This window comes from Lactuca saligna, chromosome 6 (genome assembly GCF_052625555.1).
Source record: "Lactuca saligna cultivar CGN05327 chromosome 6, ASM5262555v1, whole genome shotgun sequence".
NCBI lineage: Eukaryota > Viridiplantae > Streptophyta > Magnoliopsida > Asterales > Asteraceae > Lactuca > Lactuca saligna.
In genome coordinates, this window is record NC_136422.1 from 116,732,356 (window position 1) to 116,759,697 (window position 27,342).

Here is a 27,342-nt window from a genome sequence, read left to right on the forward strand (position 1 = left end):
GGGCTGTGTACTAATGCAGAGGGGAAAAGTTGTTACATATGCCTCACGACAACTGAAAACGCATGAGGTCAACTACACCACTCATGATTTAGAACTTGGGGCGGTGGTCTTCGCTCTTAAAATCTGGAGACACTACCTATATGGTACCAAATTCATTATCTTTACAGACCACAAGAGCCTACAACACATCTTCGACCAGAAGGAGTTGAACATGAGACAGCGATGTTGGGTCGAATTGCTCAACAACTACGAATGTGAGATTCGCTATCATCCAGGAAAGGCAAACATCGTGGAAGATGCCCTGAGTCGTAAGGAGTACTCTGGACGAAGAGTGAAGTCATTAGCCATGTCGATCTATTCGCACCTGTCAACACATGTCAAGGAAGCTCAAATAGAGGCCTTGAAACCCGAAAATGTGATAGGTGAGACCCTTAGGGGAATGGACAAGAATTTAGAAATCAAGAGTGACGGAGCACGCTACCTCATGAACCGAATATGGACACCCAAGTTTGGTGGACTTTGAGAGGTAGTTATGAGCAAGGCACACAAGACTCCATACTCCGTACATCCCAGGTCAGACAAGATGTATCAAGATCTCAAGCAACTCTACTGGTGGCCAAACATGAAAGCAGAGATCACTACATATGTGAGCAAGTGTTTGACTTGTGCCAAGATAAAAATAGAACACCAGAAACCCTCAGGACATCTACAACAAACTGAAATTCCTGAGTGGAAATGGGAGTAGATTTCCATGGACTTCATAACAAAACTGCCCAAAACTCAGAGTGGCCAAGATACTATTTGGGCAATCGTCGATAGATTAACCAAGTCCGCTCATTTCTTACCGATCAAGGAAACTGATAAAATGGAAAGGCTAATGAGAATCTACATCCGAGAGATCGTACGACTCCATGGAGTGCCAATGTCCATCATCTCGGACAGAGACAGCAGATTCACATCTAGATTCTGGCAATCATTGCAAAAATCTATGGGAACAAGATTGGACATGAGTACAACCTATCACCCCCAAACTGACGGACAGAGTGAAAGGATGATCCAAACCTTGGAGGACATGTTGCGAGCATGTGTAATCGACTTTGGTAAGGCATGGGATGTTCACTTACCTTTGGTCGAGTTCTCTTATAATAATACTTATCATACTAGTATCAATACTGCCCCATTTGAAGCGCTTTACGGCCGTAAGTGCAGATCACCTCCGTGCTGGACGGAAGTGGGCGACACACAATTAGCAAAAGGTCTAGTCCCTGATAGCACCCTCACTGCTCCGGAGATCATCAGAGAAACTACTGAAAAGATCGTTCAAATACGAGAATGATTGAAATCCTCGAGGGATAGGCACAAGAGCTATACCGACAAAAGACGTAAACCCTTGGAATTTCAGATTGGAGATCGTGTACTACTGAAGGTCTCACCCTGGAAGGGCATGATACGCTTTGGAAAACGTGGGAAGCTAAATCATAGGTACATTGAACCCTTCGAAATCATTTCAAGAGTTGGTCCAGTGGCCTACAAACTCCGACTTCCAATCGAGCTTAACAAAGTACATCCAATATTCCACGTATCAAACCTGAAGAAGTGTTTGTCCGACGAAACACTTGTAATTCCACTCGATGAGATCGAACTAAATGAAAATATTAACTTTGTGGAAGAACCTGTCGAGATCATGGATAGGGAAGTTAAACGAACTAAACAGAGTCGCATTCCAATAGTAAAGGTCCGATGGAATGCTAAGAGGGGACCTGAGTTCACGTGGGAACGAGAAGATCAAATGCAATAGAAGTATCCACACCTCTTCCTCAGCCCCTAAGACTCTTCTTTTGTATTAAAAATTTCGGGACGAAATTCCCTCTAACGGGGGGATGATGTAACAGCCCGTCATTTTAAGTCAGTAAAAAATCGAGTCATGTAACCTCTTTGAGAAAGGAATTAGAATATCATCGGAAAATGAAGTATTCAAAAACTCAATTTGAAGTACGCTATGTGGTAGGTATCGTCTTAAGGTTTCCAAACATATAAATAACACAAAAATCCGAGTTATAACGAAGAAGTTATGACCATTCTAAGTTTTTCGACAAAAACCGGCAATACGAAGTTACGTAAAAACGCAAAGTTTCAATAAAACACTTTCTGACCTTACGTGTCTAAATGAAAGTCATAGATATCGTTAAACTACAAACATGCATAAAAACAACGCTCAAATCGGACATCGTATGAAAAAGTTACGAATTTTTAAAGAAATTCCTTAATCACGTCATTTTAATAAATAAATAATAAAAATAATTTTGGAATTTGCCAACGGAATCTAAATGAAAGTTGTAGATCTTAGTCTCACCTTCGCGGGGATATAAAGAATGTCGCAAACAGAGTTCGTATGAAGGAGATATGAATTTTTGAAGTTTGATAAATAATTTATATATAATTTTTATTAAAAACTTGGTATTATCCGAAGGAGTCAACACCTAGGGCAGAAGTACGCGCCGCGTACCCTCGTACGCCCCGCGTACTCGAGGCCACGGCCTCGGATCGTCCACATGGCCCCTATGCGAGCCTACCCCCCCCCCTGTCCCGTCCGAAGCGATGCAGCCGAGGATGCAGTCAGCAGTAACGTCCCGTCCGCGCCGCGAACGGGAGTACGCCCCGCGTACGTGGGCCTTCCAGCCCCCTATAAAAGGGATGCGAGGGATTCCGGAAAATTGCTCATTCACTCTCCTTTTTCTTGTGTTTTGCCTCGTTTTCCGTGCTCGCACTACCCCGAAACCCTGGTCATTTTGTGCAAGTCCTGAAGGTCGATTTTACTCCCGAGAAATCCCGAGGAAAATCCATTTCCCGAGACGAAACTCTACCCGGTTTTCCATCTTGCTATCTTCAAACTTTCAAGTGAGTTCATACCCCTTTCAAACACACTCTAAATACATTTTAAATGTTTTTATACTCTTTTAGGGGGGGAATACAAGTAAAAATACGATTATTATCGTGTATTTTATAAAGTTTCACTCCGCTTGTTTTACCAAACAAATCACTTAAAACTCATTACTATTATGGAAAACTCTTGTCATACTTTATGTGCATTAGACTTATGCAAAGTATATAATGATTTCAAACTACTTTTCATGGTTAAGTCGTTTTATATATTCTAAAGACTTATGATTTATGCTTTGTTAAACATTGTGAAAAAGGATAAACTTCGCGTACAAAAACTATCACTTTAATACAGGCTTAGTTGAGAATCCATGAGATGTGTATATCTTCAAACATCACTTTTCTTTATTAGAAACTAATGCCGCAAGTCCTGTCTATACCAGAGTCTCCCGTACGGAGAACGTGTCAAATGTGTATAGATCTATACGGGAAGTCATGATCCCACGCCGTGACTATTAGCTATAGTCCGTCTTTTGGGGTGACAGTTGTCATAACGTTGCGACGCCTGAAGAACGTCGTTACAGGCATATTATGTTTAGTATGGTTATAAAACTCATCGGATATACAATTATTTTGGTATTATGCTTTTGTGAACGAGTAACTGTTAAAACTATTCTTCATCTAACAAATGCGATATTCGTATAGCTTTATTATATAAAACTATGACACAACTTTTAAGAACGTCATTTTCTTGTGATTTTTCGGTCTTAGAGACTGCCAGTCATGTTAGGAAAATAAGGGTTTTTCCTGTATACAAACCAAACAACTAATAGGAAGATAAGGGATTTTCCTGGTGCAATTATTTACAACTTATGACACGAACATTCATATGCATTTCATACTTTTATAAGAAAATAAGGGTTTTTCTTGGAAGACACAACAAATCATATCTCAACCATTAGGGAAAATATGGGATTTTCTGGATCTAATACATTCATTTTCAACACAACAAGTCAAAACTCTTCACACTTGAATTACTGAGTTTTCTGGAAAACATACACCCATTTTGGAATGTCATCCAATTTTTCTAAACTACTTACGAACTCACCAACTTAATTGTTGACACTTTTTCTTTAAATTAACTTGTATTCTTAGGGAACCGCTAAGCAGGTTTGGGAATCAACTTTTAGGATTAACGCGCTGGCGTTAATTACTTCTTTTGAATGATGTTTATGTATTTATCTTTTGAACATGTAATGAATACAATTATGTAAAATCTCGGAAACTTTATATATATGGTGGTGTGTACTTTCCTTTCTATGAACTGTTATGATACTGAATATGACGTCCTCCGCCCCCGAACGTTTCCGCCGTTCTGGTTTGGGGGTGTGACATGCTCTATATGTGAACATTAGTAGCAATGGACTTAGTACTCTATAGATTAGCATTGGCAGCTGTGCCACAACCTGTAGATGTTTTAATCTACGATGTACTCTAAACATCCTAGCAGCAGTGCTCAAAGGGTTGTATCGGCAGTTGCGCCTAATAGAGAATGTCATAACCCTAGAAGTTGCGCCCGAAGGACAATATCGGCAGCTGCGCCTAAATGATAATATTGGCAGCTGTGCTTAATGTATAACATTGACTACTGTGTCATTATGAAAACAATGGACTTTGTGCCTATTCCTTAGGACAATCCTTAGGAATAAATAATGATGAACAGATGATTCTTAGGGAAAATACTTAAGAATAAAGAAGATAACATGGATGGATAATTAGGTTTATTGATTGATAATTAAATTGTAACACCCAAAATCAAAAAGAACAAGAAAGGAAAGGAAAACCCTAAGTCAAAGGGGTCAACTCGTCGAGTCCAGGGTGGAACTCGATGAGTCCGAGTGAGATCCGGGTCAAAGAGTAAGTGACCGACTTGACGAGTCGGAGACTAGACTCAGCGAGTCCGGTCTGGATTGTGAAACCCTAAGTTTGGGACGTGATGCCGTATTTAAACATCTCATTCCCTTCCCTAGGGTTCCTTTACAGTCGCTCTCACCCAAAATACCGAAACCTAGCCACCATATCCATTTTAAGCAAGATCTAGCCTTGGTGAAGTGATTTGAAGCTTGGAAGAGAAGGAGGTTCATACTGGTGCAAGAGGAAGCCTTGGATACGTAGTTGGTGTAACTTTTCATATCCTTTGAGGTAATAAGCTGACCTTATTACATTTAGATCTATCTTATGGTTGAGATTTGGGCATTTTGACTATGAGGGAGGTTTATTTCGAGTTAGGAGTAAATCTAAGGTTGCTACCTTAAATCTAGGCTATTATGGATCCAAAAAGCCATAAAGTTTATGCCAATAAGTTGTTGGTGAAGCCCCTTGGTCACAAACCCTAGCCCTAGAGTGTTTTAAGCCCATGTCTCTTTGGTTTCACGTAAAGTTTGCAACATTACGTGAGGAATAGACTTTGGAAGAGTGGATCTATGAGTTGGAGCCCCTGCATGGCTCGAAAAGCCACTGTATGGATTAAGAACTGAAGCGACTCGGCGAGTCACATGGGTAGACTTGGCGAGTTGGATGAAGATGGGCATGGACTCGACGAGTTGGAAGAACAATTCGGCGAGTCTATTGAAGATTATCTTGGACTCGAAGAGTCTGTTCTTGGACTCAGCGAGTCAGGTCATGAAAGACTAACCCTTCTGGTTAAGGCTCAGATCAGTGATTTGAACAAGATGGGACTTGGAGATCGTTGAACTCGACGAGTCTTGGGGTGACTCGGCGAGTTGGGTCGCATTATGAGAATTCTGAGTATATGTACTCGACGAGTCAAAGGACTGACTCGGCGAGTAGAGTCAGCTAGAAAGATTGACTTTGACTAGCATTGACTTGGTTTGGCTTCTAGAGTTCAGTTTGGAACTAAGTGATATATGTATTGATATTGGTAGCTCGGGGAACTAGTAGAGCAGCAGTTCAGAGAATTGTCGGTTAGCAGCAAGAGGATTATTACCAAGTTCAGCAGCGCACGTGAGTTTCCCTTTGTGTGAATGGGTCTACGGCCACAATCCCAGCCCATGTAGTTATGAGTAGGAAGACCCGGGGGTTAACCCTAGGTACTGTTTGCTAGTATGATGTTCCAGACCAAGGTCCAATGTCGGGCGGGTGCCCAAGGAATGGTTTTCATGATAGAGTATACTTGTTGTCTGTGTGATGCATGTACGGGCCTGGTAGGAAGGTGAGTGTGTGCGAAGTCCCGTATCTCACCAATAGCAAAGTATGGGCAGTGTTCCATATCTCACTAGTAGCAGAGCATAGGCGAGGCCAGAGATAGGCATGGAGTGAGTGTGGATGTGGGCACGTATCTCAGATACCGTAGGAGCTTGGACAGGGTTCCATGACTCGCTTGTGATAGGACATGGGCGATGCCCAAGACAGGCGAGTTCTAAGGACAAGAATGCAGTAGGGTATGTTCAGTTATGTGTTATATGCTATTTTTACTATATCTGGCTAGAGGGCGGGGCCTAGAGACCGGTGGGGCCTAAAGGAAACATATTTGTATCCGAGCGGGGCTCGAAGCTAGGTGGGGCCTGGAGCGGAGGGGCCGTTGTGGCGGGCAAAGCTTAGAGTAGCGGGCGAGGCTTAGAGTAGCGGGCGAGGCCCAGAATAGCGGGCGTGGCCCAGTATATGATGTATATGTTTGTGCATGGTATGTGGTAGGTTGGGGAACTCACTAAGCTTCATGCTTACGGTTTTCAGTTTTGGTTTCAGGTACTTCTGGTAGCGGAGGTAAGAGCTCGGGGTTATCGCATGGCACACACCATTGATTACTCAGCCTGGGATGTTTTACTCCAATAATGAAATATGTTTTGGAATTAATATTTTGAATTTAGTTTATGACTTTTGATGTGTTTTTATGAATATGGATTTGATAATGATTTAAAGAAAATTTTTTGGTACGGATTTTTGGGACGTTACAGGTTGGTATCAGAGCCTTGGTTTGAGGGATTCGGACATACACTCGGGTGTGTCTGAACTGAAACTAAGGGATTGGTCTAAAAGTTTTCAAAATGAACAGATAGTTTTGTAAAAAGAGTTTTTAGAACTGAAACAATTTTAGAAAAGCGAAAAGAAAAAAGAAAGAAAAAATAACTTTGATAGGAGAAAAGGGTGTGGTGCATGTAATCAGTCGAGCTCAAGTAAGTAACCTAAAATACCCATACAAGTTTATGTTATGTTTTTCAGTTAGTAGAGCAGCATGCTAGATTAGAACTAAGGATCTAGGGAGGATGCCTTATGTGCCTGTTATATGTGCTTTGAGCTGAATGATAGTGCTAATTAAATAGTAGTAGGATAGCCTGTTTAGGTTATGCCTGAGTTTATGAGCTTATGTAGCATGCTAGTGCAGATTCTTGATTTGAGATTATGATTGTTGAGTATGTTATAGTGAGATTTTTCCCTTATCCGAATGCTGCTTAATTTGTGCATTGTGGGATTCTGAGTGATGGGAGTTAGCCATTAGGTGAATACGTCACATGTGATGGTATTTAGGTTATGTCTAATTGGTATCACCAGGAGGCCTTCAACAGCTGAGGGATGCTTTGAGTTGAGTCGGAGGTTCCCTAGGGTAAGCATAGGATGAGATAGTGATGGGAGCAGTAGTAGTAGAAAAAAGGACCTGGTGGAGTCGAAGTAGTTCTTGAGGATAGTACGGATAATTGTAGAAGGTGGTATGGGCTTGTACCACTAAAAGTAGAGGATCCGTACTCAATTCGAGAATGGAAGAGATGAGACCGGGAAACTTGTAGTGTGTGCGTATGATCCCTCAGCAGTGATGAGTATTCTGATAGTTATTGCGATATGTTTTCAGCATGGTGACATTAAGAGAGAGACCAGTGGGAGGATTAGGCACCAGAGAGGGATCAGGCTCAGGTTCAGGGGCCGAGCAGCTTGAGAAGCGGATGAGGGAGTTGATATCAACGGAGGTTACGCCCAGTATCCTAGATCAGACTCTTGTAATCTTTGGCACGGTCAAGGAGGGTATACTGGAGATATTGGATGAGAGGCTAGGAGCCTTTCGTACCAAGATAATGCCTTTAATGGGAGCACGTACTATGACATTCCGAGAGTTTAGAGCTTGCGAAGCGCCAGATTATCATGGGGCTAGGGACCCCATCGCTAGCAGCAGGTGGTTGGCTGATGTTGTCAACACATTCCGTATGAGCCGGTGTCCCGAGGGGGAAAAGGTCAGACTCACCTCCTATCTTTTAAAGGAAGGAGCGAGGGATTGGTGGGAGGAGGTTGGTCATGCCATTGGTGATGATGCCGCGTTGAACGCGATGACATGGAGCAATTTCTCGGCCAAGTTTAGGTTTGAGTTTTCACTGATTATTGAGGTGCAGCATTTGGCACGGGAGTTTTAGGATTTGACGCAAACTACTGAGACTGTGGCGGAGATCACTGCCAAATTGAGGGAGAGAGCCCTTCTTGTTCTGTAGTATGTCGCAAATGAGGAGATGAAGAAGGACCGATACCACGAGATGTTGAGGGATGACATCAGGCAGTTTGTGAGCAGGTGCAGCTACAAAACGTTGTAGGATATGATCGCACGAGTTAGAGAGAGAGAGAGATTGATTTGGAGCAGATCTGGAAGAGGAAGTCGGATGAGGTTCAGGTAGCCACAGGTTCGGGCAAAAGGCCAAAAGGGTCAAATTTAAGATCGAGGGATTACCAGAGCCGTGGCCGATGCGGGAGGTGTAGGAGTGGTAGTGGTGGAGATTTAGGTTGTTTCAAGTGCGGCCGGACTGGTCATCTTAGCAGGGATTGTATTGCTACCACCACACAGGGATCAGACTTGATATGTTTCCACTATTGTCAGCGGGGCCACAAGATGGCCTAGTTCCCCAGCTTGTTTTTGGCAGGACGGGTGATAGCACCTGCCCCTGCAACTATAAGGATCATAAACGGCCGTCAGGGCTAAGCAGAGGCGCCTGTGGTAGGAGGCAGGGATTTTCAGATGACTACTATGGAGACACGAGCAGCGCCGGACATCGTAGGTATGCGATTTCCATTTTCTGTTTCCTTCATTCATGATTATATTGTTAAGGTTCTGCATCATTATTGGTATAAGTATTTTAGAATTGTATGGCATGCTTGTGATTTATTTATATGTCATCTGCATACATTGGGTATTAAAATGGTAGTTAGGGGTCGTGCTCTATGGAAGCAGGTTACTTAGGATGCAGTAACTATAGCATGCTTATGTTGGACTCAGTAGTGTCCCGCTAGATTTAGGAAGGTGCCATCAAATAATGGATTGGTTAGACCCTATGGCAAGCATGGTTCTTCAGCAGATTGATTGCAGTATAGCAGAGAAGATTGGGAATTCTTCTCAAGCATTGAGCAGTAAGCAGGATCAAAGTGGGGGAGAACCCTCTGAGTGTACAAGGGTAAGAGCACGCAGATCCAAAATGAGTACATGACCTCTGAGAAGGAAAAGAAGTAGCACAGCGATTGATGGGTTGAGGAGTTCAACGTTGGGAGTTTGAGAAACTTCCCAACTGTTAGTTAATGTAATCAAGATGGTTAGTAATTGGTTGGAATTTCAAGATGGAGGATCTCCTGTAGGACTCGAACGAGTTGGCATGTGGATCTTGAGAACGGTTAGCATGGGATACTTTCGTGTTAGTAGTCAGTAGTAGAGACAACACGTAGAGCATGGTAGAGCGCTGGGAGAGCCGCAACATTTTGTGTCAGCGAGATAGAGTTGGAAAGTGTTGTAAGACTACGGGGTAGCCATAGCATTCACTAGCAGTCAGTGAGTATGGAAGGTGTTGTGAGATTATGGGTAAGCCATAACATTCCCTAGTAGCTTAGTTAGCGGAGTGAGGGTGGAGGCCTGTATCTCCTAGTTAGCGGAGTTGGGGCGAGGCCCTTACCTCCTAGTGATCCAGGTAGGAATCAGGAATGGGTAGTGGATGAGAGTAGTATGGAGCTTGCCTGCATAGCCCTAGAGAGGTGAGACCTTGGAAGAGGCCGCTTCAGGATGTAGTTGGGTGAGACCCGTGGGCAAGGCCCGTATGAGAGTAGCAATATAGGTGAGACCTGAGATTAGGATTGCTCAGTAGTGTAGTCGAGTAAGACCCGTGCGCGAGGCCCGTGAGTTTTAGTAGCACAGGTAGGACCTGGTAAGGACCTTAAGGTCGAGTTACGAGGATCAAGGATCCCAGGATTTGTAGCGCCAGAGTGGCAGAGTAGAGGAGGTAGTATTAGGTAGCCTAAGTTTCCTCGGAAGTCGTTAGGAGCGACTAGAAGTTTGTATTGGGACTAGCGATCGGTGGGAGCTAGTAATCCACATAGTGGTAGATTAGTAGGGACCAGCGTGGTCTCGATTCATCCGGATGGCGGATAAGGGACAACGGAAATTTTGAGTCAGTGGCAGTGATGGTAAATAGACTATGGTGGAACACAATTAGTTGATCGAGGGGTGCTATACACATCATAGCAGGTTGGATAATCTCAGAGGGAAGGGTTTGACCCTGTTGCACAGCTCTTGTCTGAGTCTAACTATTGTGTGGATGCATCTTTTACTTGAAGGATTATCCAAACCATTCGCTGGGAGGGGTGCTCTGCGCTAAGTTATAGTAGTGAGAAGTGTCCAGTGGATACTGGCTGTAATGACGCGTACTGGAAGTAGTGGGAGTAATGGAGTTGGTGAAGGATAGAACCTTCACAGTGATAGAGGAAGTAGTTGCTTATTGAACGTTGCCTTGGGGAGGCCAGAAAACGCACAAGAAAAAAGGGGGTGAACCCTTAGGGTGTCTAGCATAAGTACTCGGGGAGTACCAGAAGGTTTGTCAGTTGAGTAAGTTGTGTTCCCGGGATGGTCAGGGTTAGGGTTAACCCGAGAATATTATCCGCAAGGATTAATGTTCATTAGGATGACCAGGCGGAAGGCCAACAAAGGTAGTCAGCGCGTGTTAGGTCTACCAAACAGAGTGTTGAAAGCAGATTGCGAGGCGTTTGGCCATAGAGAAACTTTGAGGACGACGTTCAGTTTAATTGGGGGAGAATTGTAACACCCAGAATCATAAATACCAATAAAGGAAAGGAAAATCCTAAGTTCAATGGGTCAACACGTCGAGTCTAGGGTGAAACTCGACGAGTCCGAGCGAGATACGGGTCGAAGAGTAAGTGACCGACTCGACGAGTCGGAGAGTGGACTCAGCGAGTCCAGTCTGGATTAGGAAAGCCTAAGTTCGGGACTTGGTGCCCTATTTAAACATCTCATTCTCTTCCCTAGGGTTCCTTTACAGTCTCTCTAACCTAGAATACCGAACCCTAGCCACTATATCCATTTTGAGCAAGATCTAGCCTTGGTGAAGTGATTTGAAGCTTGGAAGAGAAGCAGGTTCATAGTGGTGCAAGAGGAAGCCTTGGATACATAGTTAGTGTGACTTTTCAGATCCTTTGAGGTAATAAGCTGACCTTATTGCATTTAGATCTATCTTATGGTTGAGATTTGGGCATTTTGAGTACGAAGGAGGTTTATTTCGAGTTTGGAGTAGATCTGAGGTTGCTACCTCAAATCTAGGCTATTAAGGATCTAGAAAGCCATAAAGTTTATGCCAATAAGTTGTTCGTGAAGCCCCTTCATCACAAAACCTATCCCTAGAGTGTTTTAAGCCTATATCTCTTTGGTTTCACGTAAATTTTGCAACTTTACGTGAGGAATAGACTTCGGAAGAGTGAATCTATGAGTTGGAGCCCCTTCAGGGCTCGAAAAGCCACTGTATGGATTAAGAACTGAAGTGAGTCGGCGAGTCACATGGGTAGACTTAGCGAGTTGGATGAAAATGAGCATGGACTCGACGAGTTGGAAGAACAATTCGGCGAGTCTATTGAAGATTATCTTGGACTCGGCGAGTATGTTGTTGGACTCGGCAAGTCAGGTCGCGAAACACTAACCCCTTCTGGTTAAGGCTCAGATCAGTGAGTTGAATGGTGACCCAGTGAGTTGAACAGGATGGGACTCGGAGATCGTTAAACTCGATGAGTCTTGGGGTGACTCGGCAAGTTGGGTTGCATTATCAGAATTCTGAGTATATGTACTCGACGAGTCAAAGGACTGACTCGACGAGTAGAGTCAGCTAGAAATATTGAATTTGACCAGTGTTGACTTGGTTTGGCTTCTAGAGTTCAGTTTGGAACTAAGTGATATATGTATTATTATTGGTAGCTCAGGGAGCTAGTGCAGTAGTGGTTCAGAGAATTGTTGGTCAGCAGGAAGAGGGTTATCAGCAAGTTCAGCAGCACAGGTGAGTTTCCCTTTGTGTGAATGGGTCTACGACCACAATGCCGGCCCATGTAGTTATGAGTAGGAAGACTCGGGGGTTAGCCCTAGGCACTGTTTGCTAGTATGCTATTCCGAACCAAGGACCGATATCGGGTGGGTGCCCAAGGAATGGTTTGCATGATAGAGTATACTTGTTGCCTGTGTGATGCGTGTACGGGCCTGGTAGGAAGGTGAGTGTGTGCGAAGTCTCGTATCTCACTAATAGCAAAGTATGGATAGTGTTCCATATCTCATTAGTAGCAGAGCATAGGCGAGGCCCAAGATAGGCATGGAGTGAGTGTGGGTGTGGGCCCGTATCTCACTTACTGTAGGAGCTTGGACGGGGTTCCATGACTCACTTGTGACAGGATAGGGGCGAGGCCCAAGACAGGCGAGGCCTAAGGACAAGAAAGTAGTTGGGTATGTTCAGTTATGAGTTATATGCTATTTTGTACTATATGTGGTTAGCGGAAGGGGCCCAAAGATAGGTGGGGCCTAAAGGAAACAAATTTGTATCCGAGTGGGGCTCAAAGCCAGGCGGGGCTTGGAGAGGCGGGGCCGTTGTAGCTGGCAAGGCCCGAAGTAGCGAGCGAGACCCGGAATAGCAAGTGTGGCCTAGTATATGTTGTATGTGTTTGTGCAGGGTATGTGGTAGGTTGGGCAACTCACTAAGCTTTGTTCTTATGGTTTTCAGTTTTGGTTTCAGGTACTTCCGGTAGCGGAGGGATGAGCTCGGGGTGATCGCATGGCACACACCATTGATTAGTCAGCCTAGGATGTTTTACTCTGATAATGAAATATGTTTTTGGAATTAATATTCTGAATTTATGTTATGACTTATGATATGTTTTTTTGAATATGGCTTTGATAATGATTTAAAGAAAAAAATTTGGTATGGATTTTTGGGACGTTACATAAATGTGGGTTGAAAACCCTATGTATTCACTAGGTTTCCTAACCTGACCCACTCAGTTTATTTGTATCATAGGTGTCGATATGAAGTTACATTACACTGAGAGATTAAGGAGATGTAAATCACTAGTGATAAACAAATCAATATTTTCTGTTTGTGAAAATGGGGATGTCAAACGTAGTAGAGGAGTTATAATTAGAAATGATTATTCAGCATCATCCATTCCTTTTCCCCCTACTACCTTCCTCACCACCAAAACTGCCAACACCACCACCACTACTACCTCCTCTGCCACGAACCACCATAATCATATATGATTAATCAATCTATGAATAAACATATATGTATAATCATTTATGATTACACATATATCGCTAAACATGTTATACCTCTCTACCATAAAATCATTTATGATTAGCATACTCTTCGCCTGTATGCTTCATTGTTAGAGAAACAAATGAGAAATATGTGGCTAAGGTTGAATCTTATGATCTCTACTTTTTTCAAGGTTCTAAATAACGTAAGTTTTGCCTTGGCACCAATGTTAAGAATCATGTTTTTCGAGCCTTGGCGAGTTATGACGTTTGAAAGGCGTGACTTAAGGTGACAATTTTATACATAGAGACAGGTTCAAATGTTTCTAACAAGTATTGTATTATTGTATGGAACAATAAGAATTCAGAAAATAATAAATAAATAAATAAGGGTAATTTAGTAATTTGATATATAAAGTCCCTGAATATTTACGATAATCTAGTTACACTGACTTTTATCCTAATATCTCCATATTTATCTACAGCCGTTCTTTTTCCCACACCCCACTTGTGTTTGTGTGTATACGAGAGCAAGTTCTTCATCATCGATAAACAGTCCTGCATCCCTCATCATTATCATCTCGTGTTGCGATCTCCATTTTTAACACCTCTTTCCGAATCGCCGACCACCATTGCCACCTAATACCACCGCCAACTACTACTGTCTTCCACGATAATCAGGTTCAGTTTTCAGAGTCATCTTCAAGCTATCATGAAAGATTCTCCCTTTGTTTGATATCTCTTTTGTCTTTGTTTGAAATTAATTGGATTTCATTGATTGAAACAAACTGTTAAATATCTACCAATTCATTTTTTCTTCTCATACTAAAAAATCTAAATATCTACCAATTTATTTTTTGCACTCAAATTTTCTATCTACTACTTGTGATTTTGGAAGTGAACCAGAATCAAAATCAATTTTTTATGTAATCAATGTTTTTGAATGTTTCTTGTACTGTTGTGTTTTTTGAATGTTGATAATAAAACATACCTTCCAAGTGTTTGATATAATCTCAAAAAGAGAATTTTTTTGTATAAGAGGCAAGTTTGATATATTTGACTTATTATGAAGATTGTGTGAGAATATGTTAAGGTAACATGTTTATAATTATGTTAAAATATTTAGTTAGAAGTAAAGTCGATATTATTTTGTTAGAATCTTAAGGAATTGAAGTTTAATAAAAAAAATAGAGATGAAATATTCTTTTAGAATTGATGTTAATATGTGTAGTTATGTTATTTTGGTGTTTTTTATTTATAAAAATAAGATGTTATAAATTCTATTAGCATATAAGATAAAACATGTATGTATTTTATCAGAATTTATTTATAAAAATGCATTGTGTCAAAATGACTTTAAGAGTGTTTTGTTAACAACATATATATTTGTTAAACCAGTAACGCATTCTAGCACAATTATGAGTAATGCATGTTATTAGAATAGTGATAGTATATTCTAGCAGAATAACTAGTAATGAATGTTATTAGAATAAATTACAATTGTTTAGTATCTACTACATTCTATCAGAATTTATAGTTTTTATTCTTTTAGAATGCTCCGAATTTTTTAAATATTTAAAAGTTGATTATGTTATTTATTTAGTTATTTATTTATTTATTTATTTATTTAGGTTTTGAAAAGACTGCCATTGATGTCGAAAAGGAGAAAAAACTTGGAGAACTAGAGTGTATTCTTGCAAAATGTATTATGCTAGAATGTATAAAGTGTTTCTTAACAATACTATTCTTTCGGAATGGATTAGTGTTTTTGTTAGATTTTGATGTTTTTTTTTTTTATTTTTTTTTTAACCATTTTTAGTTTTAATATTTAAGAATAAATGTAATCCTTAAACCATTATTAGTCATAACTTTTTTTGAATGAATGTAATAATTGTTTTTTGTCTTATTCTTTATGGATGAATGTAAATAGTGATTCTTAAAAAATAATATCCTTATTCTTTAGAAAATGTTATTTTTGATAATATGTTGTTTAATTCTTTAAGCATGTTTAATATAAAAAATATCTTGAATGAAACCATATTTTGTAAGAATAAAACTGCAAATATTTAATAATTTATTGTTGACCTTTTGTCATTCTAACAGAATAAAATCGATTATTATTAAATTTAATTACAATTAATTTAAAAAATTCAAATATTTTAAAAATTAGGAAATTAATGAACCCTTAAAATCCGAAAATTTCCTTTTTTAAAATAGGTTAATTGACCAAAATACCCTTTTGCTGAAATTTGTGTGATTATATGATACATGTTACCTTATTGTAATATCATAGACCCTCAGAACATGACTATTGACTATATTCATCCGGTGGTCCAGATCAATGAATTTTGATACACAATAGTTACTAAAAATAAAATAACCTAAGCATATATCATTCAACGTCGTCCATTCCTTTTCCCCTAACATCTGCCTCACCACCAAACCGCCAACACCACCACAATTACTACCGCTTCTGCCACCAAACGACCCCACCACTGCCACCTCCGTCACCTATACCATCACCACCTCTAACACCACCTCCTCTGCCAGCAACCACCATAATCATATATGATTAAACAATCTATTAATCAACATATATGTATAATCATTTATGATTAGACATATATGTATAAACATGTTATACCTCTCTACCATAAAATCATTTAGGATTAGGCATACTCTTTGTCGGTATGCTTGATTGTTAGAGCAAGAAATGACAAATATGTGGCTAAGGTTGAATCTTATGATCTCTGTTTTTTTCAAAGTTCTAAATAACGTAACGCGTGACTTGGCGGCAATGTCAAGCATCATGTTTTTTCGAGCCTTGGCGAGTCATCATGTTTGAATTGCGTGACTTAAGGCGATAATTTTCTATGTAATTAATATTTTTATATATTCATTTTCAAATATTATTCATTTTTATACACATATATATGAGTTAAAGTGGCGGTTTGGCAAAGCTTGACGGCATGTGCAAGCGTTGAAGCCGTAGTGCGCCATAGCGAACCATGGCATGCTTTTTAGAACATTGATTTTTTTTAATCTCAAATGAACCGTCCCATATATATATATATATATATATATATATATATATATATATATATATATATATATAGGTGTGTGTGCTCGTATGTGTGTAAAAGATCAAATAAGAACCCAAAAAAGTTAAGAATCATTTCATTAAGGGTATTTTGGCAATCTACATTTTTTCTTATCATTAAAACATCATATATAAACATTCTCAACAAACTATCTCTGATAAGTTTTCATATTCTCTCAACTTTGGAACTCTTCCGTATTCTACAACATACACCACCACCTAACTACGGTGAGTGTACAACACCGCCACCACCAAAATCCAAAGAAAATCCACCATTTCCACTTTTCGTCTCCACTATGTCATTGTCTCCCGTCGCCAGATAAACTCATTATTACCGTGGTTACATCCTTCTCCATCGACTTCGAATAGATCTGAAGGATTATGGTGTTTTTTTTTTAATTTTTATTTTATATTTTTTTTTTATTTCTGCTAGTGTTCTAGTCCAGATCTGTCCAAATCTGATCAGATCTTGAGCATTCGTCTTTGATCTAGAACATCTACCTTCATATCTGCTTTCAGCACCCTCCCCACAACCTCTTTCTATTGATGTTGATCTCACAACCAAAACCACCAACCTTCTGATCTTGAGTTGCTAACTTCAAATCTTAAACATCCGCATTCAGATCTTCCTTCATCGTCGACTACATCCTTCTATAACTTTAGACCTATGAGTTGTGCTTCTTTTCCAACTATCTTCCAACCTCTAACATCTCCAAAGCACTAGAAAACGTCGTGTCGCCTCCCTTAAACTTTTAGATCTGAAGATAAAGATGTCAGAAATTTCACCAACCGCCATCAACCTTTTAGATCTGAAGCAAAACATACCTATTTCTCAGGTTGGGTGTAATTTCATGCGTAGATTTTATATGTGTGAAACATTTCATGGTGGCCATCGGTGGTTCCACCACCGTATCAATTATCTTCCACCATCACCATCTCTTTGCCTTAAATTGCTGGAAAACTCATCGATTGCCATCAACATTTTAAATTTGAAGCAGATGTTTAAATCACATCAGATTTGAAAACAATATGTACATAAGATGTTTGACCAAATGTTGCAATGAGATGCATAAGTTTTGAAGTTATCAATAAGTGTTTAAAACCTTGTATTAAACTGTGAATTTGTGTTTGAAGTGTGTATTATACAATGGATGTTAATTTTTTGAGCCATTAAGTTGTGAAATTTAGTGTTTGCAATATTTAATTAAGTTTTGAATTTGTATCTGAAATGTGTTTATTAAACTGTGAATTATGATTTTTTTTATCTATATATGAATTTCATATATGTAAATGAGATGTGAATGTAGTATATTAAACTATGAATTTTGTAAATTAACCAGTGAATTTTATTAACAACTCAATATAATAAATTCATATTTTAATAAACATTAATGTCTCAAGATATCAAGGTATAAATATATGTTTTAAGATGAGAATATGACTATGCAGATATAATTTTTATGTACTAAACTATGAATTTATTGTATTAGACTATTAATTTTGTATATTAGACTATGAATTGACTATATTAAATATAAGTTTTAAGTTAAGAATATACAACATTTCTATATATTAAATTATGAATTTCTCATATTAAGTTGTGAATTTTGTGTATTAAACTGTAATTTACTGTATTTAGCTGTGAATTGATTGTATTAGGTATAATTTTGTGTTAAAACATTAATTATTTATGCAAGAATTTTTTTATTAATTTTCTTGTAAATATATTTATTTTTTTGTTGCATAAGTATGTAAGAAAGTATTAGTTTTTAGATAAATGTTTTGCATTAAATTCAAAATGAGTAAATTAATGTGTTTATTAAACTGTGAATGTACCATTTAAGCTTAATATGATAAATTCATATTTTAATACGCATAAATGCTTTCAAATATAAATGTATAAATATATGTTTTAAGTTGAAAATTTGACTGTGAATTTATAATTTTGTTTATTAAACTATCAATTTATTGTATTAAATTGTCACTTTTGTGTATTAAACTATGAATATTTTTATATGAAGTTATAAATATAAGTTTTATATTAAGAATATATAACATTTTTGTGTATTAAATTATGAATTTGTAATATTAAGTTGTGAATTTTTGTATATTAAACTGTAATTTACTGTATTAAGTTATAAATTAACTTTATTAAATTGTGAAAATTTTATATAACTTCGTGTTAAAATATTATGTATGAATTTTTTAATTAATTTTCTTACGAATATATTTATTTTTGTGTTGTATAACTATGTAATGATAGATTTATTTTTATATAATTGTTTTGCATTAAATTAAAAGTGAGTAAATTAATATGTTTATTAAACGATGAATAATGTGTTTAAGTTGTAAATGCATGACTTTATGTACATGTATGATTTTTAATGAATGGTTACTGTGAGGGCGGCACAGATGGTTAATGGTAGCGTGTAGTTGTGGTGATAGAGTTTGGTTTACCTTCTTTAAATATGTAAATTATTGTAAAATAAATTGTATTAAATTGTAAATTTTTTATAGTAAAGTATAACTGGATTGTAATAAGTTGTATTCATATAAATTGCGTGTTAAAATATTAATGAAGGTATAAATGAAAATATTATACAATAAAAATTATGATTTTGTTACTTTCTTACCAAAAAGACAAATATCATGATTTTAAACATCTTTAATTAGTACTGACATACATATTTATTTAAATAATAGAGGTTCTTAGGATTCTTATTTTTTTATGGTTCTTATTTAAACCACTTCACACACACACACACACACACACACACACACACACACACACACACACATATATATATATATATATATATATATATATATATATATATATATATATATATATATATATATATATATATATGGGATAATGACTTGAAAGGGTAATGAATTTTTGATTTTGTTCACATTTAGTCAATAAACTTTTTTTCATTATCTATTTATCATTGAACTATTGAAACTGTTCACATTTTAGCCTTTTGATCGGCAACAACCGATCCTAAGTGTAAAATGTGAATAGTTTCAATAGTTTAGTGGCCAATATATAATGAAAAAAAGTTCATTTCCCTCTCAAAAAAGTTCATTTCCCTCTCAAAAAAGTTCAATGACTAAATCTGAACAAATTTCCTCTTGTATTTATGGTTTACCTAATTATGTATTTTTGTTAAATTTCAATAACATCTATTGATGAAGAAATCTATGAAATAAAAAAACAAAACACCGAAAAAGGTATAAAAAACAAAAAATGAAACCAATATTATATGTATAAGTTTTATGTTATAAAACTATGCAACATTATATGTATAAATGTAACGTCTGGTTCCTGGTATGTATTTAAACTTACAATTTATTGATTTTTATAGAGCAACTTGACGATTCGGAAGCCCCAGACTCGTCGTGCAGAGATTATACAGACCGCGGATTTCAGGAACCCAACTCGACGAGTTGGGAGACCTTAACATGACGAGTTGGCTGGGTAAAATGAAACCCTACTTCCGAGGTTTTTCACCCTCTTTAAACACCTTAATCCCAAGTTATTGGCCTCATCTCAAGTCTACACTGTCCAAAACCTAATCTCGAAACCCTCAGCCATTTTGGTGATTGTAGGCTAATCTTGTGCATTCTTGGTAAGTTTGAAGAAGAAGAAGCTTGAAGGAGGAGCAAGAAAGTGTAAGAGGAGAGTAGATACAGAAGTTGGGCTTCATTTTTTATTCTTCTGAGATATAAAGCTTTAATCTTGTCCATGGCATGCTTCGATCTAGTTTTAGCATGCTTTCTTTCATGTTTTGGTCCAAGTATATTGGTTGTTGGTATTTAGAAGTCCCATTTGGGCAAACCCTTCAGATCTAGGGACATGAGGGGACTTCATGGAATAAATCTGCCAACTTTCTGGCCTTGGAAGTCCCATGCAACCTTTGGACCATCATTTCGGCTTTCTAAGCCCCATTAGGTCATGCCTGCGAGCAAGATGGGAACTTTACGTGACCAATTTGTCCCTTGAGTATGCCACTATCTATTGAGATTTATGTGCGAGTATGCTAGGATATTATGTGGTAGTGGTAAGGGGGTGAAATAGACCTCGTAACCGGTTGAAAATGACCGAAGGGGTTAGCCAACACCCATATATGCTAGGTAGTTACTGGTTGAAAGAGACCGAAGGGGTAGGCCAACACCTAGATATGCTAGGCAGTATGTGATTTATGTTCTTATATGCTACGATATTATATGGTAGTGGTATGGGTGAAATAGACCCCGTAACCGGTTGAAAGAGACCGAAGAGATATGCTAACACCCAGATATTCTAGGCAGTTACCAGTTGAAAAAGACCTAAGAGGTAGGCCAACACTCAGATATGGTAGACAGTGACCAGTTGAAAGAGACCGAAAAGGTAGGCCAGCAACCGAAAAATACCAACCCATTGGTTTTTTTATACCTTTTTCGTGGTTTTTTATTTATTTATTTATTTATTTATTTCATAGATTTGTATATCAACAGATGTTATTAAAACTTAACAAAAATACACAATTAGCTAATTTTCATGTAAAATAATCACTTTTGCTAGAGTTATCGGTTCAAATGTGACCAATGTCAATAGTTTAGTGGTAATAGATAATAAAAAAAATTTAGTTAATATATATATATATATATATATATATATATATATATATATATATATATATATATATATATATATATATATATATATATATATATATATATATATATATATATATATATATATATATATATATATATATATATATACACACACCAGACTCATAAGTGTAAAGGGCATATAGCCTACTAGGATTAATAATTAGGAAGGCATTCCAGAGGTTTATGTTTATTTATCTTAAATTTGATTAGTAGCCATTCAATAAATTGCTTGTTTACACGGATTGCAAATTTAAAGTCAATTGAGATTCTTGTTAAAAATCAAGTTTTAGCTATTCCTTTGTAATGTTTTCATTTCTTTTCGACATTATTCTTAGTTATAATATTTAATGGTCAAGAAAAGGATAAGATAAATACCTAACGATATACCCCATCCACAACTCTTGAAATATAATGAACTGCAACTGCATATGCGCATGGTGAAACGATATGTTGCAAACGAGCAAAATATCAATAGTCACAAACCAGAAACATGGTTCGTGAATCAATCCTGTGCCTTATTTTGTTGGGAACTGTGTATCCATCATAAATAATTTTCACGGAAAATAATCATTTTTGCTAAAGTTATCTGATCAATTCAAGTCATGCAAAACATTTCCACGAGTTCATACTCATTTTCTGGTGATTATTGTAGTCATTTACTTAAAATCTAGAAAATGATATTTTATGCTCAAACACTACCTTAAAATATGGTATTTTAGTTAATAACTCTTTCATTTTATCATAATTAAAATTTTACATGGACCACGATTAGTTTTTAATAAAAATGTATATAAAATGATTAACATGTCATTGACTTGAAAAATGAAAACTGTATACGGTTAGAATTGATAAGTCCCTTTCACGTCCTACAAAAGATGTAAGACTATATATGGTGCGTCACCAACACAACATTCTGGCATGACCACATAACATCGTTTAGTCTCTTCTAAGGTAACGTATAGCACTCCGTGATCGCTAGTAATGTTTGACAAGAAATTTATGAAAAATCTAACAAGATTAACATAAATTCCATAAATATTACGTACGAAAAAAATGGTTCATAGATTCCTAACATGTTTATCTTAGATACTTTCATACATATACTAATTAATAATCTCATTTATAATAAAAAAGAAACTAAATGTCACTTTATTCACACTTCCCATTTCCATACGAGACTTGGTTAATTAAATATCAACTTCATTCCCACCGACTAAATAGTCAACCATATCTTCCCTAAAGCGAACAAACTGCTAGCTACCTACCACACCCTTAATAATGATAGCCTAATGATCTTCACCCTTGTTGACCTTCATCCCATATCCATCCCACATATTCTCAGGATCACCCATCACAAACCTGTAATTACCATCATTCGGTTGATCGTTGGATGCAACCAATCGTTCATTGTTTTGACGATAGCTTCCGATCTGATGATGAATGTTGTGAGAAAGAGATTCGGTATTATGGTGAGTATACGAGTTGGAACTTCTTGTATTCTCTTTTCTCTTTTTCGTTCTCATCAAGAAGTCATTTATGCTTTCCCACTTCGTCTTGCATGTTACGCCATTCCTGCTGTAACCCAAACAAGCCATTTTTGTTGCGATTTCCTCCCAAAGAAGCTCTTGGATATACGCACCTTGTTCGAACCTACTTTCCATACTTGTTCGTAGCTGTATTAACCTTGTGATCTCATTTTCATCCCAACTCCCATGGTGATGATCTTGTAGGTTTTGTTCATCGGGAGAAGACTTATGACATGATTCTTTATCGGTTAACTTGTGTAACGCCTCCATTAAAGCATGATCTCGGGACTCCATCCATGCTCGTTCGTTGGCCCAGAACTTGTGCTCTTTTTCGAACCTAGCAGCTTCTTCTTTCCTCCATTGTTCCTCTCGTAAAACCCTTTCTTCTTCCTTCTGTTCAATGGACTTCATCATCTTCTCCATCCATTCCTCTTGCTTCTCCATGATTTTCCTCATTTGGGAATCAATGAAGTCCTTGATCTTCGTCTTCCAACTCCTTTTTCCAAGCCTTTTCTTGTTAGTTGCCCTATCTCCATAATCCTTGTTTTCCTTGAACGAAGGCATGGCTGTGTTTGGATTGCTGTAGCCAGATGAAGAAGTGGCGAAAGCAGAAGAATTGTTAGAGAGACTAGGACTATCGTCACACAACCTTGAATGATCGGTTTGAAAGGGTTCTTGAAAACTACTATTATTTGGGTGTTGATGACCTTGAAAAGCACTCGTTTCGACATTAAAGTTATGAGGATCCGAAAAGGATGACGGGTTAGGGTTAGGATTCAGATTAGGACTAATACTAATGGTGGTTTCGCCATAAAGAGCTTCTAGTTGTCGAAAAAACCTGTAATGTTTCCCATCTTGTCTTCCAGCTTTTCCTTCTTTAGTCTTCTTGTAATACTTGTACAAGTTCTCAAACTTCTCTCTGCATTTTTTCCCACTTCGTTGATACCCATGTTCGTCACACATTATCCTGAGGAAATAAAATAAAATAAAATATGAAGAATGTAAAATCAAGAAAATTAATGACAAGAAAAGAGAAAAGATTGAAGTGATAGTGATTTTTGCTAAGGAGTACAAGTTTCATGTGGTTTCCTGAACTGAGCATACTATTAACCCCAAATTGGAGACTTTATGAATGGTAAGTTCTCGTAAGCCTTTTCTAGACTGAGCTAGTACTTTAGTTAACTGAAACAAGTGAAAAAGTCTGTCACAAAAGAAAAAAATAAATAGCCTCAAAGCTATGGATTTCAGATCAAAAAACATAAATCACTTCAAAAAATAGTAGAAGATTAAAAGGTTTGTTTACGAAAGAAATATATATATATATATATATATATGTAGCAAATAGAACAACAAAAAGATTGAAATAGAGAATGTTTTTTTGATGGGAGTTGCAAATTATTGAGTTTCTTGAAGTTGGGTTGTATGATTTAGCGTTGTATAACAAAATTTCACTCAAATACAATTCGACTAAACCATGTATACCGAAATAATTTTCTTTGAACAATAGAAAAAGATGAGGTCTGTAACAAAAGCTAATGGTCAATATTTACGGAAACAACGGTCTGTGATAGTTTGGAGCGACAAAAAGAGAAAAAGCAAAGAAGTTTATGATGATGATGATGATGATAATGATGATGATGAAGATGATGGTGATGATGAGGAGGAAGGAGAAAGATGAGTAGTAAGAAAATTATGAGAGAGAGAATAGAGATACCTTGAAACTTCATCCCACAAAGGACCTTTCTGATTAGCTTCTTTGAACTTAGAATCAAGCCTTGATCTGACTTCCAGAAGTGTGAGAGTTTCTTGCCTTGGCCACCTACCATTTCCACCACCACTACCACCACCAATTTCCATCTCTAAACCGCCGCCAATTTCCATCTCTAAACCACCACCACCAGCGCTAAGACTAGCAGTGGTTGAGCCTGTACCGGTGGTGGAATCTGATCGAAACATCATCCCACCACCACCTCCTCCACCACCCATCATCACCATATCATAGTGAAGATCATGAGGAGGCTGCTGAGGCTGAGATGGTGGCTGAGGGACGGCGGTGAAGACTCTTCCGTTCATGTAGTGAGTCAGATCCGTTATCCCGTACTGTTCCTCCATTTCCTTAGGTCTTTTCGTTCTGAAAAAAAAATTATCTTAAGATAAGGCTCCCACCCTCCTTCTTCTCCTCTCTCTCTCTCTCTCTCTCTCTCTCTCTCTCTCTCTCTCTCTCTCTCTCTCTCTCTCTCTCTCTCTATTGAGAGGATGAGAGAGAGTGTGTGTGTCTGTGGGAAAGGTAGAAGGCAATTGTGAAAGGAGAAGGCGCGGCAGATCCGGATCGTGTCTTCACATGAAAAAGCTCTAAATTTATGTAGAGTACAACAATATTGGACCCATCTCAGTGTGATTTGAAGAATATACGAGTGTTTTCTTGTTTTCTTTGCAAAATGCAAGAAGTAGAGACCAGAGATGAGTAGTGATATGTATGTACTCTATGTATATATACTTAATATCTTTCAACTCTATTTCTCTCTCATCCAGAGAGAGAAAATCAAGAAACTTAACTCGAATAAACTTAACTCGAATATGTATATTGTTTTGTAGCTTTTTATTTACACTATGACTTTTATGTGATTCAGTTAATATGTAAAACGGGATATAGATATAACAACGAATACACATAATTTAGGATAATAAAACAGCGTTATGAAAATCCAAATACGATCATTATATACGGAACCAATATGCATTGGATTCTCTTTTCGACTTTTCAACTTTTCTTTTGTCTATTTCGCTAATTACTGGACTTGATTATGTTTCTATTATTTGGTAAAAATTTACTCGTAGGATGTTTTATGTAAGCAGGCATATTAAGTCAACCACTTCGTAAAATGAAAGGAAGGTTACACACAAACCATGCATTATATTCAGTCGTATATTAGATGACGCATATCATCTATGTAGCTCAAGCTTATTAATTTAACATGTGATGAATACAGTTAATGCTTGTTTTTTTTTTTTTTTTATTTTTTTTTTTTATGGAAAACTTACTATGTGAAAGGCAGTGCTTACCAAATGGTCATTGGTTTAGTGATAAGGAGTGATTTTCTTAAATGAGAGGTATAAAAGAATAAAATAAAAGTATGTGTATTTTCTTATTTGAAAGTCAAATAATACAAATTAGTCATTACACTTCATATCCTTTATTTTTAACAAGAAAAACATGTTTTCTAGGAATGTGTTCATTTTAATCATTAAAACATGGACATAAATGAGTCAAATCCATTGGAATTAAAAGGAATTACAATCTAATTCCATCACTTTTCTTAATTTGGTTCAAACTTTCAAAAGGATAATTGGATTTCTAAATTAGTCAAATTTTCCTTCTAATGATGAATAATAAATTCCACCAAAAAAATTAAGGAATTAAAATTCTTTTCAAGTGAAAATTTTAAATGTTACCATATTACCTATTTTATTATTCTTGCAAGCATCACACTTTTCTTCTCCTCTTTTCTTCTACAAACCAGGAGCTAGCACAACTGTGGTGGAAATAAATCTTGTTTTACTTGTTTAATAATAAGGACATACTCCATATTGTTTAAGCTTTTATTTACTAGAGGTATGGTTCGTAGAGTGAAGAAACTCAATTGGTGAAGACTACTCTTAAAGTGTTTAAGAGGCTTACATCTCATTCCTTTCTTGATGATTTTTGAGGTTTTTACCCCTATCCATACTCTCTTCCGTTTTGTCTCTTAAATAGTTAAGATCAATGTAAGAATAAGTAGATACTTTATTCTCTCATTTAAGACAAAAGCCTTGTTTTTGTAATGTCTCAAGAATTCATAGTAAAGTTTTCATTTTTAAAACAATAAACCATACAAATAAGTTTTTACAAAACCGAACAAAGTGAATATATTACTTGAACATTAGAGTAAATATTGAAAATTGCCAATGCGGAAAACTCTAATTGATAGGGTATAGTCATGCTGGGCCATTCCCTTTTATATCGAAAGTATCTGAAACCATTAACATAAAACCGTAAGCACAAAGCTTAGTGAGTGCCTAAAAATCCACATATCATACATACAATAGAGATTGAAATGTGTCATCCATAGTCTTATAATTGCCATTATGCCGTGAATCGTATCATGGTATTTACTTGTCAGGCCGAGGGCCAAACCCTGGGTCTTACGAACAAGTGCCAAGAGCCAACTCCTGGTCTTCTATGCAAGTATTACAAAGAAAACTAAAATACTACATATAACTGCCAAGGTCTAAACCCTACTCTTGTTTATAATTTATCGGGAGCCGTATCTACGTCTTTCATGCAAGTACCAGGTGTCATCACCTGATCTTTCTACATAACATAATCCTGTGTCTCGATATTGGTACCTTCGACCCCTTAGTATAGCGACGAGACTCACCTCTCAATCTGAAAGATCGTTGAACAGGACACTGCTCTGAATATCAGCTCTACCAGTCATCTATTAATTGGAACATGACCAAACTTACCTTATAATCAATATACCCAAAATACCCGTAGGTCAAACTTGGTTAAACTCATGGTCAAATTCATATTCAACCGAGTCAACCGGGTCAACTCAGTAAGTACATTGGGCGTACAC

The 27,342-nt window shown here is 37.3% G+C and overlaps 1 protein-coding gene across 1 annotated transcript; it reads right to left on the reverse strand.

Annotated features, from left to right (window-relative positions):
- Positions 1–22,235: 22,235 nt before the first annotated feature.
- LOC145001504 (trihelix transcription factor PTL-like) lies at positions 22,236–25,162 on the reverse strand. Its single transcript, XM_078960880.1, has 2 exons — positions 24,438–25,162; positions 22,236–23,690 (listed from the first exon to the last, which is right to left on the reverse strand). Exons 1-2 carry the CDS (start codon positions 24,833–24,835, stop codon positions 22,484–22,486), a joined length of 1,605 nt encoding a protein of 534 aa, XP_078817006.1. The 5' UTR covers positions 24,836–25,162; the 3' UTR covers positions 22,236–22,483.
- Positions 25,163–27,342: the final 2,180 nt, after the last annotated feature.

Bases quoted from the DNA above. Each gene is read 5' to 3' on its own strand.
- LOC145001504 (XM_078960880.1), bottom strand. From the start codon at position 24,835: ATGGAGGAACAGTACGGGATAACGGATCTGACTCACTACATGAACGGA. The intron at 23,691-24,437 runs GTATCTCTATTC...TTATTTCCTCAG, and splicing joins TTGTGGGATGAAGTTTCAAG to GATAATGTGTGACGAACATG.